General features: G+C 38.5%; 1 protein-coding gene across 1 annotated transcript in view; it reads left to right on the top strand.

Annotated features, from left to right (window-relative positions):
- Positions 1-21,610, top strand: part of Btbd8 (BTB domain containing 8) — a 55,686-nt gene extending 34,076 nt beyond the window's left edge. Inside the window, exons 10-18 of the mRNA XM_051198388.1 lie at positions 5,656-5,838; positions 6,494-6,631; positions 7,440-7,569; positions 9,702-9,763; positions 13,363-14,041; positions 14,661-14,748; positions 15,116-15,255; positions 17,263-19,500; positions 20,757-21,610. Of these exons, the coding sequence (XP_051054345.1) occupies positions 5,656-5,838; positions 6,494-6,631; positions 7,440-7,569; positions 9,702-9,763; positions 13,363-14,041; positions 14,661-14,748; positions 15,116-15,255; positions 17,263-19,500; positions 20,757-21,229 (4,131 nt within the window). The 3' untranslated portion in view covers positions 21,230-21,610. The remainder of the gene's footprint in view (positions 1-5,655; positions 5,839-6,493; positions 6,632-7,439; positions 7,570-9,701; positions 9,764-13,362; positions 14,042-14,660; positions 14,749-15,115; positions 15,256-17,262; positions 19,501-20,756) is intronic.
- Positions 21,611-22,088: the final 478 nt, after the last annotated feature.

Genomic DNA, 22,088 nt, shown 5'->3' with positions numbered 1-22,088 from the left:
AAAGATATCATAGTAGCTTGGTTATTAGGGGATATCAGGCTGCCACTCTCCAGTGCGAATAAGAAAGACTACATCTAGACACATCTGGGATGTAGTACACCCAATCAGTAGGAAACAATAACAGTTTCTGAGCAGTGACAATAGGACCCAGAATTTTTAGCAATGAAGGTCTGACCCATTCTGCCAGATTAAGAACTCCACACAGCAGAGGCAGCTACTGAAATCAAAAGCAATGTGGAATCAGGAATGGAGGAAGGTGACTATAAAAACAGGGAAAAAATGATTGTTCCAGAAGTGAGCAGTAGTTAGGACACGTGCAGCATTCACACCCTCTGTTTGTCTGATTATAGTTGAACATTCTGACTGCCCTAGGTCTAGGACATGCTGGTACCAGTTCACTTTGTGCCCCTTATGTGTTAGCAGGCCCTGAGAACTGAGTCTTTGTGGACAATAATGAGTATTACACATGGCATAAACACAGACTTTGATGTTTATTTTCTCTGTTAAGAAAAGGGTTAGTGTGTTGAATAGTGATTGATACCTGTGTCATTTTAGGAAATAGCATGACTTACTCTTCCCACTGGGGAGAAAAATATGTTCAGAGTTACATTCAGGTGCCAGATTGACAGGGGTTGGTTATATGGTATTGTAACTTTTGCCTGGCCGTGATAAAGTCTACATCCTGAATTTCCTTCTGTGTCTATATCCAGTTAGAGTAACCACAGAATTGGGGTTTTAGTTAGTTTTCTATTGCTGTGATAAAGCACCATGACCAAAACCAACTTAGGGAGGACCCTTCTAGACAGCAGTCTGTCACTGAGCAAAGTCAGGGCAGGAGCTGCTGCAGAGGCTGTAAAGGGTGCTGCTTTACTGGCTTGCTCCCCACAGCTTGCTCAACCTGCTTTCCTGTATCACCAGGACTACTAGTGCAGGGATGGCCCCTCCCACACAATTATCAACCAAGAAAACATACCACTATAGCATGATAAGTGAAAGACCCAGAGACAGATATTGGGGTTCAAGCTTCAAGCTGATGATTAGAAAAGCAAAGCAGTCAGCCACTAGCTCTTACCTCTACCTCAGACTGAAAGGTAATCCTGGCATCCACCAAACCTCAGACTGCTATGCTATCCTCAGTGTGGCTGGAGAATCCTGAGACTGATTACTGAAGACCCTTTTCCTATATTTTATATCTCTCTAGTGCTGGGATTAAAGGCCTGAGCTCTTTTACTCTTTTAGACTGAATCAGTCCTGTGGAGCCCAAGGTGGCCTTGAACTCAGAGAGATCCATCTGTAAAAGGAGCAACAAAGTCTGAGGTGGTGTCTGTGCAGAGTGTGATTTGATGAATATTTTAAATTCACTGTAGAGATGTCTTCCTCAAAAAAGAAGAGTTCTTTCCTAATACTACTCATTGACTATGTATTTGGTACTTGTTCACACAAAAGCTCTCATGGAGACATGTGATGGGTTAATGTTTTTATGCTTGCAAATCCAGTAATCATTCTGTGGCCTAGGAATCAAGGCGTATTTCCTATTTTCAAGTTGTATTGTTTAAGAAGTATGGATTATAAAACCATGCTTGTCACACATAATGACTCCTCTGATGTATCTGCCTGGGCAAAGGACACTGAAACATTCTGGGAAAGCATTTCTCATTCTAGATGCCATTAAGAGTATTCAAGGGGCTGGGGACATGACTCAGTTAGTAAAATGTTTGCCACATAGTTATGAAGACCCGAGTTTGATTCCCAGAACCCACATAAAGAAGCTGGGTGAAGGGGCAGCTACCTGTAATCTCAGCACACCACAATTTTTTTTTTTGTAATGTAAGCATTGCTGCTTATCTTTTTTGTTGTTTTTTAAAAGATTTATTGTGTATGTATACCTGACTGTGTCACATACACATAAGTATGCAAACACAGATTTAGCAAACATTTGGAAGAAACATGCTGTAGTCCTCTTGGCTGAATGATTTGGGGGATTTAAAACTCAGTGAAGTAAATAAATGCAGATGTGGCAGAAATAATAAGAGGAATGAAATGAAAAGTCAAGTCTAGAGAAGTGACTGATTCACTACAATCTCATGGTACTACTTTAATGAATGAGTAGTCTAGAGAAGTGACTGATTTGCTGCAGTATCATGGTACTACCTTATTTTTAAGGTGAGCAAAGAAAGCTAGCTGGTCCTTTTTGGGGGTTTTCAAGACAGGATTTCTCTGTGTAGCCTTGGCTGTCCTGGAACTTTTCTTTATGTAGACCAGGCTGGCCTCAAACTGAGAGATCTGCCTGCCTCTGACTCACCAGGGCTGGGATTAAAGATGTGTACCACCATACCCAGCTCTGAAAGTCAGTTCTTAAGGTAGAATCTACTAATAAAGATGCTGTGAACAGTGTTAGAATGACACAGTATTCAAATGTTAACATAAATGTTGTTGGTAAGAAAGGGGCAGAGTGTTTTCTTAAAAATTCTTTAATTAAAATATAATTGCCTCACTTTCCTCTTCTCTAGCCCCTCCCATGTTTCCTCCTTCTTACTACTCCAGTGTCTCCTATCCCTCACTCCTCCTTAAATTGAAGGCCTCATTTATTATTGTCATACATACACAGGGAATGGGGAGAAATGCATAAGTGCATAAATATAAAAATACAACCTCTGAATCCATTTAGTGTGGTTTGAATATATGATTTCAGGGCTGACCACGTTTGAATGGATAACCAATTAGGGGACTCATCCCCATGAGATGCTAATTCTTTCTCTCGGGGTTTGAGAGTATTGACTCAAAGGTTAAAAGTTCTGTTGTTAAATGTAAAGTCTTTTTGGTGAAATAGCATCACATTCTGCCTTTCTCTTGGAAGGAAAAGCTAGTGTAGTGAACTTCATTTTTGTCTTATTTTAAGAACTTAGTAGTCTCCCCAGTCTTCATCAGGCACTCTCTTGATGTCAGCAGCCATCCGCATTGAGACAAGGTCCTACCAGAAAAGACTCTGACACACCAAAGTCTCAGTAGCTCTTTAGCATTACAGGCAGTATGATAGGTGTGTTTCTTTGGGTGTGACACCTTGTGGATTTGATAGAATGCACTGTAGTATAACTTCTATGTTTTTCAGAATAAAAATTCATTAGGCTCCTTTTACTGTAGCGTAAGGGGACAGTCACACCTTATAGGGTGTCTGACTTACTTTGTCATAATGCTCACTCTGTTTGTGGTCTGGAATTGACTTCAGTTATCTCTCAGGTGCCTGTTCTTCATTTAACTTAGATTGGTTTCTGGAAACCTGCCTTGCTTCTTTGTTTAGAACTTTCTTGATTTTTTTTTTTTCATTTTCCTTAACTCTGTGTTAGTGTCTGCATATTAAACAACCTTGACTTTCTATTGTGTTAGAAAAAACGGGCACCTCTCCTGGTTTTCATGGAGTGGCCTTCTGTTGGAGAGACTTGTCAGCCCATCAAGTGATGTTGTTGTGATCTTCTTGTTGTTATGAGTCTTCTTGCTAGTTAGCTTTGTCTCTTTGTCTTGGAGAGCCCTAGGCATGTAGCCTGTGTTAACTCTCATTAGTATTCTCAGTCAGTGGGACTGACATCACTCCTGGAAAGCTGAATCACTGGACACTGTCCAACTTCTTCCGTGTTTGGTCCACACTGAGCCAAGAGAGCCTATGGTGACTAACTGTGCTCTTACTGGCCTTCAGGTGAGTAGGGGATGCTAGGACCCGTTGTCACTCAGAGAAGACTTAGGTTGACAGGCAAGACCTTCATCAAAATTAGGACTTCGGATTCCCATTCCAGTTCTGTGTCTCTCCAGGAGAGGCTGAGAACTGTTTTTTTGTTTGTTTGTTTGTTTGTTTTGTTGACTCTTTCTGCTGAGCCCCAAGGGGAAAGATTCTTCAGAAAGTTCCAACAGAGGTGAGCTTCCGTCATTTTCTTAGTGAATATACCAGTAGACCGTACTGTAAGAAGTTGGTCTACTGGGCAGAGGGATGAGCCAGCCTGGAGTTTGACAGTTGCTGTCAATGGTCCTGATTCTGTCCAACCATTGAGGGGCAACCATGCAATGTCAACAAATCAGAACACCTGGGTGCTGGGAGAGTGTATAAGTTTGTGTCCTTTCCTAAATAAATGAGTCTGCTGTTTTCCTTTCACCTGGCTCCCAAGGTCTGTGTTGTTGACTTGGAGACTTCTCTCCCCTCCCCCGAGGGAACCATTAGGACCAGCAACACTATACCAGTGCTTCTCAAACCTTAAATCCATAAAACTCACCTACAGACTTGCAGTGTGGATTTCAGCTCACTAAGTGAAAGGAAGAGTCAGGGATTCTGTTTCTAACAAGTCACACACTGAGTAACAAGCAGCTAGCAAATGTGTCTGGCTTTCCTCATAGTTAAGTGATCCTGAGGTCACTTCCTGGTGATCTAGTTCTCAGTCTCAGTCTTTAGTAGAATTCGAGACAAGTAGTATTGACCCATCAACTTTATATCTAGAAATGTATCCTATATCTCTGTTTACATATATATTATATTGTCATATGTAATTAACTGATTATTACATAACAAAATATTGAGCGCCTTGTATATAAAGAGTACTGTTCATGTGTCTATTTTGTTATTTCTTGACAATTTCAAACAAGTACATAATACTTTTAGGTTGTATTCATACCCCACCACCAGTTTGTCCTTCTTCTCACCAAGTTGCCATCCCAGTTTCATGTTGTTTTGTTTTTGTTTTTTTAACCTGGCAACCCACTGGGTTTACCCAGGGTTACCTGTGTGGGTATTGTCCTGAAGCATGAGTAATTCATGACCTCTTGTCTTCCGGCAGCCTTGAACCATCAGTTGCTCCCTGGGCAGCTTGGGCACTGTGAGCCCCTCCCTTGTCTATGACTGAATATTTATGGGTCCAGCTTTGTGTTGGCTTTTCGCAATCAGCCATAGATGCTGTGAATTCATGAGTACCATGACCATATCATGCAGCTCTTATATTCTTCTACCCCCCCCCTTCAGTGATGTTTCCTGAGCCTTGGAGTAGGTGACTTGGGGATCCTGTTTAGCCTAAGAATAATAAAACCTAATGAACATAGAGTTCTATCTTGACCCAGTTCTGTAGTGGGCCCTACAGTACAGTAGTGAGCAGAACCAGATGTTGAACAAATATAGTACATATGTTATGTTCATAGTTGAATAATTTTATTTGAATTAGGTGCTTTAAAGAAAAGGGATAGGTTCTTTGATAGTGTGTATAAAAAGAATGTGGTAACAGTATAAGGATCAGGGAAGACATTGTTGTGGTCAGGTTCTCAGTAAGAACATACAGCATCCATGCTAAATACTCCATCTTCCATGTCATTGTGTGAGAAACCCATCTCACAACTAAATGGCTTAAAAGTATAACTTGTTATTTCTGAAGTGGTAGGCCTTGACTGGCTGATCCTTGGCTGATATTCTCTAACATGACTCCTCTTGCTACAAGGAGCTATTGGCTTAGCTGCTGCTGGGCCCACTCTGCATAGTTCTCTGTAGATGTTGCAAAGGTAATAGCTACTGGCAACTATGTTTTTTACAGGAAACATCCCAAGGAATGTAAAGGATTTGATTTGCTTACAAAGTCATTTGATGAATAGGAACATCACCTAATTTTTCCAAATGTTCTTAAATTCTAGAATCATAGGAATGCTGCTTTTCTTCTGATGGAAAGTGACAGACTAATCATGGGTTTACCCAGAGTAAAGTGGACAGAAGTGGCATTGTCCATGGCGTCTCAGCTTCAAGAAGAGTGTGTGGCATTTATTGTAGAAAACTTCTCAAAAATCATTGAGACTGAAAATTTCACTCTACTCTTACAGGTACCATATCTACCGTGTGCTCCACTTAGACCTATTTTGGTGTTCTGGTTTTAATTACATAAACATTTTTAAAGTCAGATTGCCTTTGATTAAAATATTCTGACGAGTAAATGCCACAGCAGATGGCATGTTTGCAACAGATTTGGAGCAGCAGTGGACAGGATTTTTGGCTCACAGATGAGAAAGCAGGAGGGACAGGTTTGAGTGCCTTGGCAAGGCACATTGTCACTCGGGCCAGCTCTACTCCTCAGTCACCATGGCCACATTGTAAAGACCCAAGTTGTAACGATGATGGTTCTCTAAAACTCGTTTCATACTCTCTAAAATTAGTCACTGAATACAACTGCAGTCTTTATTTCTAGGTTCTTATTATGAGGCTATATTCTCAAAAATTGTGTGTTTGTGCAGGAGCGTGTGTGTGTGTGTGTGTGTGTGTGTGTGTGTGTGTGTTGTGCATGTGTCTGTATGTGTGCGTCTGCATGTGTATGGGGCAGAGGCATTCTTGCTCATGGAGTCTTTGAACATAAAAGGGAAAGCAGGTGTGTTTTCAGTGATGTTATGTATCGAGCTGTGACAGTTGTACTGCTGTTACACTAGACTTTAACATTTCTTGTATTTCTTGTATATTTTACATGTCACATTCTGTGTTTTGTAGTCACAAGCAATGAGCAGCACAGCTCATCTGTTGGACAAAATTTTTAAAGCAATTGAAGACAATATTACCACTGAAAATAGTTGCTCACTCCTTATGGCTCTGGACACATTACTGAATTCTGAAAGTACAAAGGAAATGGTACTGAATGTAACAAAATTCATTAAAATATGTAATATTATAAACGGCTTGAGATTTTAAGTTATACATACAGTTAAATAATGCACAGGTCATTGCAGTTGGGTACTGGATACCTTGGGACTTGATACAGTTTCTTGTATCTATTTGGAAAATTTTCTAATAATTTTTTTCAATTATGTTTGCTTTCAAATTAACTTTTTTATAAAAGTTTAGAATTAGACAGTTTGGCTCCTTAACTCTGAGCAAAGCTTGGGACATAGCAATTTTCTGGCACAATGTAATTTTGGTATTTTTCTCTAATAATTACGGTAAACATATATACAATGTATATTTTAGTATTTTTCATCATTAGTGCCTTTTATTTTATGGTATTAGCAATTTCTTTTTCTCAAAACAAATCTTATTTTTAAATTAGATTGAGAAGGAAAAATGAACATTTAAATATCACTTTTAATGCAATTAATCAGTGACAATAGATAATTATGAATTATTGGTATTTTTCTATAAGAATAATAAAATATTTCATCAACATTATTATAGAGTATTTGACCTTGCCATGTCATAGTTGATATGAAAGGTTGTGGAAGGTGTTCATACAAAACCCATTATTTTAAAATCATTTTTGGTTTAAAGAGTAGCATTTTAGCTTCATGTTCACCATAAAATTATGTTAATGAGTAAGCCTTCATAAATAGCATGTACTCGATAATCTTAGCAATGTAACTGATGACATCATTGGTAAGGAATAATGACTGGTTGCTATGACAATGTGGCTCTCACCAGCTGCTGATTTGTTGCTGGAACACAGGGCTTTACGTGCAAGATCCAAGCTGTGCGTGATAAGCTGTGGGTCTTCCTGGTTCAGTCTTTCTATGCTGTTCGTCACACAGAAAGCTGGAAACGGATGCACATTGACGATCAGCAGAAAATCCAAGCAGGTATGTTACTCTTCGAAGTTTTCCATCTCCTGTTGTGATCTTTGTGAGAGAGCAGATATTTTTAAGGCATTCTGAATCCTGGTTAATTAGCATTTGTGAGCTTCTGTTCAGTAATGGAGTGCTACCCAAAACTAGTGATGATGTATTAGGCTGCTTGGAGAAATCGTGCTTTATCTGCTGTTCCTAGAAAATGAAATTAATTTCCTTTGTCTGTAATTAGCAATTTTTAATCCTCATATATGTTGTCTACAATATTCTAGCCAAATTTGCTAAAAAGAAAAAAATCCTTGTGAAGAGCTTAGTTGTGTAAAAGGATATAATTTGTACAGTCAGATCACAGGCATACTCTCTCTCCTGTGAAAACATATTTTACCTCAAAGCTTCCCATCTTTTTCACGGAGCCTTTCCTTGTGGTTTTGCCTAGATTAGATGGCTTCATTTCACGAGTGATTGGTCAGAGATGCAGTGTGTGCTACTGTGGAGGGCCCCTCGGGAGCTGCACCGTCATCTCTGACATTTACTAGATCCTATTTGAAACATTAGCGTTAAACAAAAGATGTTTGTCTATCAGAAAGTGTGTGTGCTTTAAAAATATTGAAATAGAATTTTGAGGGTGTGGAACTAAAATGGCTTCATGACTATTTTTAGGCTAAAGCAGGTGCCTCAGATAATAACACTGGCCTGTTCATCAGCTCTACTTTTTTTTTTTTTTTTTTTTTTTTTTTTTTTACATTAAGCTAAATGAAACAGACATTTTAGTGCTGTGAAACATGGAAGCCTAAATTCTTAAGAGATATATATTCATGGTGAGACCTACTTACTAAAGCAACTAGATGTAATTTAAAGAGCAATCTTCAAAGATATTTCTTTTTTGTCATGTAATAAAAGCCATCAAACCTTTAGAAATTGAACCCTTCTTCCTTGTGACTTTTCTGTGCTGAGTTTTACATGGTAGCTTTTCTCTCAAAATCTGCAATGTGAAGAAGCAAAGAGCAGCATCCCTTCAGTTGGGGGGTCCTTTGAGGTTGCTTCTGATTGGTAGCAAACTTTATTTTCCTCTTTTTTTAGGGGATTTCACAACTAAGTTGAATTTCAGTGTTGTTTAACCTTTCATAGTACTAATTAAAAATCTATGTAAGTTTACACATTGTCTTGTCAGTGGTAACTCATTTTGTTAAGTTGCATCAGAGTAACCTTGAGTTTTAAATAAGTTGAGGTGTAGTGAACCCTGACTCCTGTGTGATTACTGTTGTGGTTCGCCCTTGCTCTCGTGTTTTTGCAGAGTTACAGATTTGAGGAGAGTTTTTATTAATTTCTATGAATTATTGTGCAGTCATTTGATTGCTACAAATCTGTCTTTGCTCTGTCATGTAGCATGCATCCCATGGAACCCAAATTGTAGAAGATGCTTGATAAAACACATTTGAGAAATTATGGGTGTCGGTACATTCCTTCACAACAAAACCTCAAGCCCTGTAAACTTTGAAAATCTAAACTGGACGTTAGACCTCGAATCACATTATTTCTGCATATTTTCCTAGTGTCGTTCCAGTTGTTGTTTTAAGAGTCTCCCAATAATTCCCTCATAAACTTAACTTACAAAGTGAATTTTTATTTAGCACCAGTGAGAATGGGATAAATTTCAGGGTTGTCTCCTGCTATGTTCTCAGAAGAACTTCGTGTGTTTCTCTTTTATACTCAATCTGTAAAGCCAGAAAATATTTCTTATTTCACAGAGTATTTTTAGGGTTTTTGAGTATTTTCTCATAATAAATTATTCATAAAATATTATTTTTTAAATTTAGAAGCTAAATGAAAGCACTTATTTAAAAATTTATAGCTTGTGAAAATTCTGGATTTTTTTAAATGAATGTATCTGATTTTACATTTTTATTTATTAACTTTAAAAACATAAAATTTTCTGGAACAGAGGATAAGATTGAAGAATGGGTTCTTTATTCTAAAATGTGATAATAAATTGTTCTGTATACTGATTTGCTTGCAAGTTGGTTTTTTTTTTTTTTTTAAGTCTATCAAAATCTAGCATTTTCTCCTGGCATTCTATTTTTTCCTGGAATTCTCTGGTAATAATAATGCTTCTGATAGAAATACATTGCTTTGTTTTCCCACAGCTGCATTTGACAAAGGTGATGACCGAAGACTTGGCAGGAAGCCTGTGCTCACCAGCTCCCAGGTAAATGTTCTGCACAGCACAGCTCCCAGATAAATGTCCTGCACTGCACAGGTCCAGGTAAATGCCCTGCACTGCATAGGCCAAGGGGACACTACTTATATTTATTATCTGTATTTCAACTTAAATATTTTGTTAATTAAAGCTATTTTTAAGAAGAATTAATTTTGAGTTTTAAAAAAATCAATTTAGCATTTAATATATACATTTTAAATGATGTAAATTTCTATTATTCCTTTGGTATAGGAAATATATGCCTTTTTCATTTCCTTAAAATTTTTTTTTTTTTTTTTTTTGGCAAATAACACATTGGAGCTATTTCAGTAAACCAGGAGTTGTTTAGATATCTATGATCCTGTTTGAGGTCTGTTTTTAGACCATCTTCCAGTGAATATATGACAAGATTCTAGAGATTCACTGTGTCATAGAGTAATGTGACTGCACATTACTAAAAACATTAAAATGGCAATTTTCCTATCTTTTCTTTTTAAAAAATGATGTGATTATTTTAGTATACCCTGATATATATTTTCCTTCCTTCTAAATGCTATTACACAGATATTCATGTAATCAGTAAATTATGTAAGTACAAAATTATGACATGCATATTCCAATGATAATATGGACTCATTCATTGAGCACTCTAATTTGGAATGTAAAAAAAAAACATATTGCCCATGAAAATTAGATAGAGAATTCTGTTTCCTTCCTAATAACCCACTAGGTAGGAACTACAACTTCTCCAGCCATGATATAACCCCCTTGGCTAATGGCAGGCCCTAAAATCTCTGACTGGAAACTGAGACCATGAGGGCCTTTTCAGCAAACCTCTTAGGATTGCTTTCTGGGGTGTGTCTCATAGTCTGGTGTGTGTCACATCCTCAGCCCCCTCAGAGGCCAAGAGTACTCATGTACTCCTGCAATTCCAGCCCTGGGAAAGGGATGCAGTTCGAAGCCAGCCTGGCTTAGTGAAAACCTGTCTTTAAACAAAATAAAAAAGACAAGCAAAAAAAAAAAAAAAAAAAAAAAAAAACCCTTTTGAACTCCTTCTCACCTAAAATTTCCAGTTATGTGAGTGTGGAAACTTTAGACTCCTCTTAGTCCTACGAAGTATGCTCTGTGATTCCTCACAACCTGCTCTTGTTTGTTTGTTTGTTTTGTTTGTAGTGCTAGAAATCTACCCCAAGGGTGCTGGGCCTTGTCCTGCTGCTGAGTCAGCAAAACAATACATTCTAATTGTTGTTGCTTGCTTCAGTAAAATGGGGGTGGGTACAAACAAAACAAGTGGCCATGAATTGGCAATTATTAGATACATAGTGACTCATATTGTTCTGTCTTGATTACATTTATAAATTGGATGTGTTTGTATACATCAGTAATCCCATCACTAGGGAGAATGAAGCAGGAGAATTGTGAGTTCAAGGCCAACTAGACTCCATAGAAAAATCTTGTCTCAAAAGAAGCTTGAAGCACCACTCAAATAGAAAAGATGTTGAACAGAAGTGGGCGTCCTTGTAGAGCACTGACCCTCATTTTTCATTCTTGTCAATAGAATGTGTTAACCACCTCCAGCTGGCTGTGCATTTATAAAAACATGTAAGTCTAAGGCTGCCTAGAAATGCATATGTATCAAATCCTTGCGCTGTATGGTATTAATCTGAAATTTCTAAAGGATATATATTTATCTCATATAAAACATAAATTTACCCAGAGCATAACAGTTAAAAGTACACAGAGATAGGGTACAGTGAGTTAAGTGGGATCAGTTTTAAGCATAGGGACGAGGCCTTACGGTGAGGCATGCTAAGTTTAAGTGTAAAAATAGAGAAATATGCCAGGCATAGTGTCACACATATTTAATCCCAGCAGAGGCAGGCAGATCTCTGTGCATTTGAGGCCAGCTTGGTCTATAGAGCAAGTTCCTGGTCAGCAAGTTCCTGGTCAGCCAGGGCTACACAGTGAAACCCTGTCTTGAAACACAAACACAAACACACACACACACACACACACACACAAACACACAGAGAGAGAGACATACACACACAGAGGGGGGAGGGAGAAAGAGAGAGAAAATATTATGTTTCAAGTTAAGACTTGGTCAATAACATAGAAAATGAAGAATCATTTACAGCACTTAGAATTCTGGAACACTGTTCTGGAGAAAGCTGCAGACAAAATATGCTTAAAATTTCCAAAATATCCCAGGCCCATTAAGCCAAAGCTAGCACAACCATCTGCTGATTCCATAGCACTATACCTTGCCTTATCCTACATTTAGCCTTTATTTACTGTCTAATACACATACATACGTACATATACATGTATGTTGTCTGAGTCAGCTTTCTCATATACTTTTTGTATTTAGAAATTAAGCCTTGAACGATATACCAGAACATGCTTAATTTAACAGCAGTTGCAAACATTCTTGGACCCCCAGTATGTTGTAGAATGTGAAAGAGGGTTAATTATAAAAGAGAAAGACAATATAAGCCCTGCCCTACAATCCCACTCAGCTTTGCTAAGGGTAGAAAAAGTCAACCCTTTTTTACATATGCTGATGTATTTACAACACTTTATTCTAGAATTCCTGCCACCTCTGAGGTTGTCAAGGTCAGGTCAGGGAATGGTTGAGGAGTCTGCTTTGCCCTCCTGTTTCTTCCTCCTCCTTTTCAGCTGTTTCTGGATCTTTCCCTCCACAGACTCTGGATAGCTAGAACTGTAATTCATCAGCTTTCCAGGTGTACGTATTTCTAGAAGCATTTGTCTTTTGCTTTAATGAGGACTCCCAAAAGTAAATCATTCTTAGTGCAGAGGGTTAAATGTTTAATGAGAAAGTTCCTGGCATTTGAGTTGAAGAATTTATGGTGAAAATTTTTATAACATCCCTCAGATTATACCTTGTAGATGACTACATCCTTTAAGCAATAAATCATGAGCTCAAGTCCCACTTGTGTCCTTTCCAGGCATGTGACCTTGGGTAAGTCACATGTCTGCTTTAATACCCAGTTTATTATCTGGCAAATGAAGATAGCCACAGGGTTACTGTGTAAGGCTGAAGTAAAATAATGGGGGAAAAAAAAAAAAAAAAACGTTACCATGGACCCTGGGAATGGGCTTCACAAACCCTCAAGTGTTATATACTTAGGATAGCCTGAATCTTTAGGGATTAAATTCTACTATAATACCACAAATTAAATAAACATTTAATACTGTATTTCAGCTAGTTAGAAACTCAAAGGTTTTATGAAAATGATTTTTAAATGAATTTTAAACGTTTTGAGTGATCCAAAATCATAATATGAATTTAAAAGCTAGGGCTGTGCCATTCCATGGAAGAGTACTTGCCTGGGCATTGGTGGTGAACGTACGCCTTTAATACTAGCACTCAGGAGGCAGAGGCAGTTGGATCTCTGCGAGTTCCAGGCCAGCCTGGTCTACAAAGTGAGTTCTAGGTCAGCCAGGGCTACACAGAAAGACACTGTCTCAATAACAATGATGAAAAGCTAAACCAAAACTTTACTGAAGCATAAAATATTCTATATCAAAGAAAGACTTGTGAATTCATATGGTTTTTCTCATTCCCCCCCCCCTTTTTTTTTTAGCAAAGGAGAAGGAGACAAGAGTCTGATGCTGATGTTATAAAAAAAAACCCTTGGGCGGAAAACAACAAAAATCCATATCGAACGTATCTGTCTACTAATCATAACATGAAATCTGATGGACTAGGAGCATGTGGACATACATCCAGCACTAACAGAAATAGTGTGAATAAAGCATTCAAGCATAATGATAGTATAAAAATATCCAAAGTGACAAAAGGATTGAAAACTGGGGGGAAAAATGCTTCTGGCAAGGCTAAAGCTGTAATAAAGCCCCAGACAGAAAGCAATGATACTACAAAGTTGGAAGATCTATCCAAAGTTGCAGGAAGACCAGAAAGAGTGGCAGCAACAGGACAGAAGGACTGGGTGCATGGAAAAGGAGTCAGGAACCAAGAAGCACAGGCCCCGGGGGCCAGGCCCAAGGTACTCAGTGCAAACCTCAATGTGCAAGCCAGAGCCAAGCCTTCAAAAGCAGGGGCAGGGAAGGATTCTTCATGCCCTACTACTGTGGGACCCACTAGTAGATGTATAGATTCGAGTATGGAGCCTTTGCCTTCCACTGGTCATGTGGATGAGCCAAAAGAAAATGGAACTGTGGGAGACAGGTCATCTGATGAGAAGCCACACTTAAGTGAGTCTCCAGGAGAGGCACTGAATAATGGAGTGCTGACAACTGTAGGTGGGTTAGCACTCATATTTTGTTAACATCTGAGTGTGTGTGTGAGAGAGAGAACCCATGGCATGCATATATATGTATGTGTGTGTGTATTAATATATATATATATATATTAGAAAAACAATCTACATCACGAGCTCTGTGCCAAAAAAAATTTGTTTTTGAGATAGGTTCTCTCTAGTAGCCCATGCTGGCATGAGACTTGTGTAGTTGATGACACTCTTGAAATTCTGACCCCTTGTCTCTGGGTCATAGGTGCTGAGGTTATAGTTGTGTCCCATCGTGCCTGGTTTATGTGCTGCTGCTGCTGGTACTGCTGCTGGAGGTGAAAGTCAGCACTTGATGAGTGCTAGGAAAGCACTCTGCTAAACAAGCATACACCCCAACCCTGAAGTCCTAACTTTCAGTAACTTCTACTACTTACAAGTTCTAGAAAGAATGATCCTTGATAGCATTAATCACTTTTAAATGCTAAAATGTGTTTTTATGCATATTTACAAAAAGAGAGAATGTGGTCTTTTCTGTGTAGCACTTGATTTTTAGTATCTGGCCTGTATATTTATTCTATTTGTTATTATTTTTAATATCCTCTTTCTCATGGCTAATACTCCTTAATTTATAGCTGTAAAATCTCGACCAGTCTCAAGAGTTATCAATGGAGCATTCCAAAGAAAAATCATTCATGAGCAAGACCCTAACATAGGTAGCAGGTAGGACTCCATTCACCTGACGTCTCTGCTATTTATAAACTAACTTTTCTCTGACTGTTTTTAAAGATTTTTCTTTACTTAAATATATTTATGAAATTATATTTTGAACTTCATTTCATATTTATATGAAATGGTGCAGTGTAGTAAAACTTTCTTAATGTCAAGTTATGCATTGTCTTATATGTGGTCTACTCTTTCAAAACTTAAAGGTGTATGATCTTAGGGTAATCTATTTTCAAAAGATATATATTTCTAATTTCTATTTCTTGACAAAATACGTGGTCATACATGACTGTGGTCATATACGGTGTGTGTAAGTTTCAGTTTTGAAGTCTCACTATAATGCTAAGTGCAATCATTTTTCCAGTGTAATCAAAAAGGTGAGTGGCAAAGGACTTAGTGACCCAGCACCACAGGCAGCTATGAAGAAAAGAGTGAGCAGCAATGGACATACGACAGCCCAGCCACAGACAAAGGGCACCCCTCCCACCCTTGCCCAAATTCAAGGTAAGCTGCATCGGTTGTGAGGGTTCTGGGTGCGGTCCTAAGTCGGGCAGACAAGCAAAGCTCCTACTGGAATTGCAGTTACAGATAAGCAAAGTAGGCACTGCTTTGTTTATTGTGCACTGTCTCGTACTGCTGAGTTAAAGCTTTATGGAATTTTTATAAATATTTTAGTGTTGGGGGATTGATTTGCCTTTTCTGTCCTTCATGAAGAGAATTTTAAGGACTTGTCTGTATTTCTGGTCCTGTTGTGCAGCATGCCCAGGTTTCTTGAATGTTTCCTTGGTGACTAGAGGAATTATGTTTGTGAACCAAAACTGGAGAGTTCTTAATGGACAGCAGGAACTAGGCAAATGTGTATGAAGGGGGAGTTCCTGCAGAACCTGTCACCATACTGGTGTTTTTCAGGGTTCTAAGAAAAAAAAAAAAAGAGTACTGATTCTGTCACATTATTTGCACATAGCAACCAATTTTGAATATTACTTTTTTTCTGGGCCTTGTGGTACATGCCTGTAGTCATTCCATTGGGAAAGTAAAGCTGAAGTAATCCTTGATCAATATAGTGAGTTCAAAGCCAGCCTGGGCTATGAGAAACACTGTCAGAAAGTAACTAGAAGGGGAGGAAGGGAGGGAGATGGCTGAGGGAATGATGTTCAGTACCTAAACGTTGGGGGTCAAGCACACTTAGAGTCTCAGCACTGGGGAGGCAGGGGTGCATGGGTGGATCCCTGAGGCTCAATGGCCAGCCAGCCAACCTAACCTAATCAGTGAGCCCCAAGTGCTGGTAAGAGGCTCAGCTTCAAAAACAAGGAACTGTGTGGCTTCTGGGGAGCAACTGAGATTGCTGTTGACATGCACACATGTGCGTGTGCACACATCACACATGCACACACACACACACAGTTACTTTTTATGTATTAAGCACTCCTGCATAAGAGCAGTTTCTAAAATCTGAAAATAATTTGATTTGCATAATGAATTAATGCTGAAAGGCAATTAAAATCTAAAGCAGATAAAATTATTCTTGTTCTAGTAACAGCTAAAAATTAGACACAAATGGCTTTGCACCTGGTCAGTCTCTAGTGCCCATCCCATCCCCAAACATACACACAGATTAAGCTGGTAATTGGAGTTGGCAGATTGAATGCCCCAAATTTCATCTGTAAGACATTACCCAGAGTACATAAATAGAATTTTAAGGAGTAATTAATAAACTTTATTCTGTATTTTCTATAGCCCACAGTCTTGTTCTCATTGCAGATCTGGGTTGGTAGCCCCTGATAAGCAACAATTACAATCCTGTAGTATAAGTTTATTCCAGTTTGCAGAAAAACTAACAATTTCCACAAATATCCATTTTATTTTAGATCAGTTCTTGTTTTCAGCTATGTTGTTTTTTATCTCCCCCCCCCACCCCCACCCCCACCCCCCACACACCCCCCTCCCTCAAAGACACTTCAAAGAGAGGGCCTGTCTTGCTGCTTTGTTAAAAGAAATTCCAATTTTGGAATAACAGTAAAAACTCTTGATGAAAAGAGATTCTACTATATGGGTTTTTTACTAAAGTCTTGGAATAGTAGTCCACTATATTTTAAATATTAATAGGTTTTGTTGTTATTGGTGGTGGTGGTAGGATTTTGTTTGTTTGTTTGAGACAGGGTTTCTCTGTATTTCATTGGAGCCTGTCCTGGAACTTGCTCTGGAACTCACAGAGATCCGCGTGCCTCTGCCTCCTGAGTGCTGGGACTAGGTGTCTACTACCAACACCCAACTAATAGGTTTGTTTTTTTTTTTTTTTTTTTTTTTTTTTTTTTTTTTTTTTTTGTTTTGTTTTGTCTTGGGTTTTTTTTTTTTCCTTTTTTTACTTTATTATTGTTCATTATGTTTTGTCTATCAATATTAGATGTTTCCCTTTGGTTGCTTTATTGATTTTATTTACTCTAAAGTGATTTGGAAACATTAAGCTTCACTCAGAATTTGAGAATACTTTGCATTTCTGAATTTTCATAGGATGCCATGGAGAGTCCCCACACTCTATAAAACCCTCAGTGTCTTCGAGGCAGTCTGATGAAAATGTAACAAAGCTGAGGCACAGTGCCGCTGTGCATAAACAGATACCTAAGAGAAAAATTGTCAAACAAGGACATGTAACTTTGCAGAAGGTTAATGCAAAAGTGGTACCAATGCCTAAAGACCCAAGTCTTTCTAAGAAAGGTGGAGCTTTGAATAATACAAATTCAAAACAGAAAGTGCTTCCCGGGGAGGTTACCCTGCAAACTCAGGCTTCTCAAATACCTTTCAAAGCAGAATCAGCCACCACACAGAAATGCATGCTTCCCAATTCGAGCGACAAGATCCATGTTTTTAAACAGAGGCCTCCTGGGTCCCTGGTTCAGCTTGCTTCTGAGAACAGTGGTGCAGACACTCTCCAGCTGCTGTGCAGACCTTACCCACAGAAGCCACTAGACAGTCAAGGAAAGAAGAAACCAGAGCTAGAATGCCAAAAGAGTTCAAAGCTGGATGAATCAATCAAACATGAACTCAAGTCAAAACAAACTGGTTTAGATCAAAGTAACACATCTGGTTACAAAAACACAAATCACTGCAGTGCAAATTCTAATTGCCTTAACATCACTGCTCTAAAATCCATGACTACAAACCAAAATGAAAACTCCACAAACTCTAACCTAGTTTGTGATTCATACTCTGCAAATGCAGAGCAAATCTGTTTACTCTCAGATAGAGAAAAGCAAATAGGAAATAAAAACATAGACACTAAACCAAGTATGAATTGCGTGAAAGCAAAAGAAGTTTCCCTGTGTGTTCCTGAAGGGACAAGTGGTACCTTAAAAAACTCTGTTCAAGATGAAAGAAAATCATCAGCTCAGAGCCAGTTACCCAGCAACTCTGCCACCAAGGGCAATAAATGTGCTACAGTCAACTCAACTGTTTCTTCCAGATGTCTTTTGGGACAACCATCAGGAAAAAATTATAAAAATATGGAAACATCAGAAACCCCAGAGAGCCATGAAACTGCAGAAGCTCCATTCACAAGTCCCTGGGACTTAAACACCAGTGTCACACATCAGAGAGAGAGTCCAGAGTCTGACAGTGGCAGTGCTACCACATCCTCCGATGACATAAAGCCCCGTTCTGAAGACTATGATGCTGGAGGGTCTCAGGATGACGAGGGCTCCAATGACAGAGGCATCTCCAAGTGTGGCACCACGCTGTGCCATGACTTCCTTGGAAGGAGCAGCAGTGACACGAGCACCCCTGAGGAGCTGAAGGTTTATGACACCAACCTAAGAATCGAAGTCAAAGTGAAAAAACAGGGTGACCTTTTCCAGACCAGCTCAACCACTGATGACGAGGTGCCTAGGAAAAAGCCAGAAATTTGGTCTCAATCTACAATACTCCATCCCAGGGAAAAGGAAAATATCGCACGAGGCAGTGTCCCATTTGCTCAGGAAATGGACCAGGTTTCTTCTTCAGCAGATGAAACAGAAGATGAGAGATCTGAAGCAGAAAACGTGGGGGAAAATTCCTCACTGTCCAACTCAGGTACTCAGCAGGTTCAGGGAATAATTAACTTAGCTTTTGAAGATGGAACTGAACGCGAGAGCTCCGAGTTTTCTGCACCTAAAAGGTTTAGACGGTCAGTGTTGCTCTCGGTGGATGAATGTGAAGAAGTGGGGTCAGATGAAGGGGAAGCCCACACCCCCGTCCAGCCTTCTGTAGATTCTCCGTCACCTTCTGATGTTTTTGATGGAGTTTCTTACAAGCACCATGGAAGGACAGACTACTCCAGACTTTTGAAAGAAAGTGAAGATACTACTGTACATAAAGGGAATAGTGTATATAAAAATGAAAGCATTCTCCTGGGCTCTAGTAGCAAAGACTCTTCAAGAAAAGATAAACAGAGTGTCTCAACAGACCAAAAGAACAGGTCAGATGTCCCATCCAAAGGAAGCCAACAGCTTTGTCCAGAAGATGAGGGAGTAAATAGTAGAAGCGAGGTGGCTAATGGCTTCCAGCAGCACAACACGTTCTTGGATATTGATGCAAAATCTCAAGAAAGACCATGTCATTTGGAGCTTCATCAGAGAGAACTCAGCTCCAACATACCAAAGATGAGCTCAGCAAAATCTCTAGACTCCTATCCGAGCCGGGTTCTGCCTCAGGAAGGTCAAGTGGAAGAGAGCCATTCCACAGCTCCCAAGAAAGCTAATAATGCTGTGTTTTCAGGTAATGTACAGAAATAGATATGCTAAATAAATAGGACAATAGATTCATAGGAATATAAAGTTGTCTGTAGCCCTATATGCTATATTTTAATTAGAATATTTAAGCTACAGTTTCAACTTTTAAATGAGAATTTAAATTTATTAATGATATGAAATGAGCTAGCTGTTCATTATTTATTTGCTTACACTACTAGTGAATGAATAATTAATATGTAGTGGGAAAACTTATTTACTAAACACAGATAACATGCTAGATCTTACCTAACCTAAAAAAAAAAAAAAGGAACTTAGTTTGGTGCCATTTCAATTATTATGTCTGATTTAATATAAGCATTCTTGACTGTGGGAAGTTTTATTTTACATTGGATGTTTATGGACTTTTCTAGTATAGATCTAAGAGGGCTGTGCAATAAATAACTATAGTAATATGTACTGAAAAGCACTAAACTATTTTAACTAGATTAATTACTATAATTTATATGCATTTTACAGAAACTAAGATCAATATAATTCTATTCTAAAATTTTCAAGCAAAAAGATGAGTTTCCTATAAGAGATTATATTTAGAAGCAATGATAATATATGAAAAGGCACAGTCTTATTTCATATGCTGAGATAATTTATTGTTTATTGTTTTGTGTTTATGTCTTATTTCAGTAATTCGTACTAATGACTTAAAATATACAATAGTAGCTGGTTGAGCAACTATTGTGTATGGTAATTAAGAGAAATACTGACCAGAAATCCCTATTCAGTAAAATGATAAAAACAGCTTTGTTCTTCCAAAGTTGTATTTTTTGTTTGTTTGTCCTGGCTCACATATTTCTTTGCATGTGCAATATACAAATAAGCCTTTAGATACAGTGTATTTATCCCCCACTCTCTGAAACCCAGTTATTTTTAAGATACCCCCAAATGACTGTCTTTTTTTCCTCCTTGAGTTTCTATTGTAGCAAAGTAGATTTCTGTGTACTTTTATGTTTATGTTTAAATAATTTGTTATTTTCTGTATTCTAAATTTTTAAGTTAAAATGCGGAAAATTATTGTTAGTTAACCTATGTTGATTTTGCTGCTAAATTTTTAACAGAAAAATAAATGCCTCAAAAATTTTGTCAATTTTGTAAAAATGCTATTTTTTTCCATGTTGTGTTTTTCTGAGAGGAGCTAATACTGTTATATTGTGTTAATGTTCTACAAGACTCTGAGTGGTATCAATGTGCAATTCTTACATTGTGTAGTATTGTGAATTATTTCAGGAGACATAGATGATTGTGACACATTGGCACAAACCTGCATGTATGACCACCGGCCTTCAAAAACCCTCTCTCCAATATATGAGATGGATATAGCAGAAGCATTTGAGCAGAGAGTGGAATCAGAAGTCCATGTCATAGACAGGGACTCTGAAGATGGTCAGCACTTTGCAAAGCAGGACTGGACACTGCTGAGACAGCTGCTCTCTGAACAAGACGCAAACTTAAATGTCACACACTCTCTTCCTGAAGACCTAAGCTTAGCACAGTATTTAATCAAGCAGACACTCCTGTTAGCTCAAGATAGCTCAAAACCTCAGGGTTCAGCACACGCTGACTCTTGGAACAGGTGGAGTGAGCTCTCGTCTCCACTTGATGATTCCTCAGCAAGTAACAACACCATGGCTAGTGTTCCCTCGGAAGGTTGTTCACCTCTAGGGGAGTGGACAATCCTGGAGTTGGAAACTCAGCATTAAGAGTTTCAACATTCAGGAAAAATTTAAACTATACCACCCTGTATTTTTTGTTGATGCCTACATAATATTTATAATTTAATTAGCTAGATACAAACTGTCCTTAAAACTATGGAGTCTCCAGTTTATTGATGTAAATATAGCTTATTTATTAATATGATGCTTCATGTTAAAAACAGTTTTCTAAAATTTTGAGCATGTTTTCCTTAACTGTTAGAGAGACTAGAAGACTTATAGAAAATATTTGTTCCACTTCTCTTTCCTAGCTGGTAAGTTGTTCATTTATTCAGGAATTTCCACATCAGCGCACAAGGAGATCAACCCCTTACTTTTGATTCTGCATATGGTACCATAATAATTTAACAATAAACTTACTGTGTGCATTATATATAGTCAATCTGTGAATAACATTCAAACACAGGCTGATCGCTGGGTTTGGGGAGACAGAGGGCCCCACTCGACTTTCCAATCATTTCAGGCCCAGGACATCGACAAGAGAGTATACCTTGGGTTTCAACCATATTTTTAATAAATGAAGGGACATGGGGCTTTCTGGATCTATCCAGGGAGAGGCACTGGAAACTGTCTTGTCTTTGTGGACCCTAACAGTTAGTCACTTTTATTTTCCACGCCATGATAAGAATATTTTGGAATTGCGTGCACCGAGCTAGCACCAAACTTTCATGGAGGTGCGTGAGTTCTGATCTTATGTGGGCATCCTAGTGCCTGCTCAGACCCTTCCTTTTGCTTAGACTTCTCTCAGCCTAGTTCTGTAGGGAAGCAGGTTCACGATGCTACCACTTGGCTCTTAGGTGATGGTGAGCATGGCCCTTTAAGGTCACGGAATTTCAAACACCGTGTC

Source organism: Phodopus roborovskii, unplaced genomic scaffold, assembly GCF_943737965.1.
Source record: "Phodopus roborovskii unplaced genomic scaffold, PHOROB, whole genome shotgun sequence".
Taxonomy (NCBI): domain Eukaryota; kingdom Metazoa; phylum Chordata; class Mammalia; order Rodentia; family Cricetidae; genus Phodopus; species Phodopus roborovskii.
The sequence above is the reverse complement of the archived record's forward strand: the minus strand, read 5'-3'. Positions and strand labels throughout refer to the sequence as shown.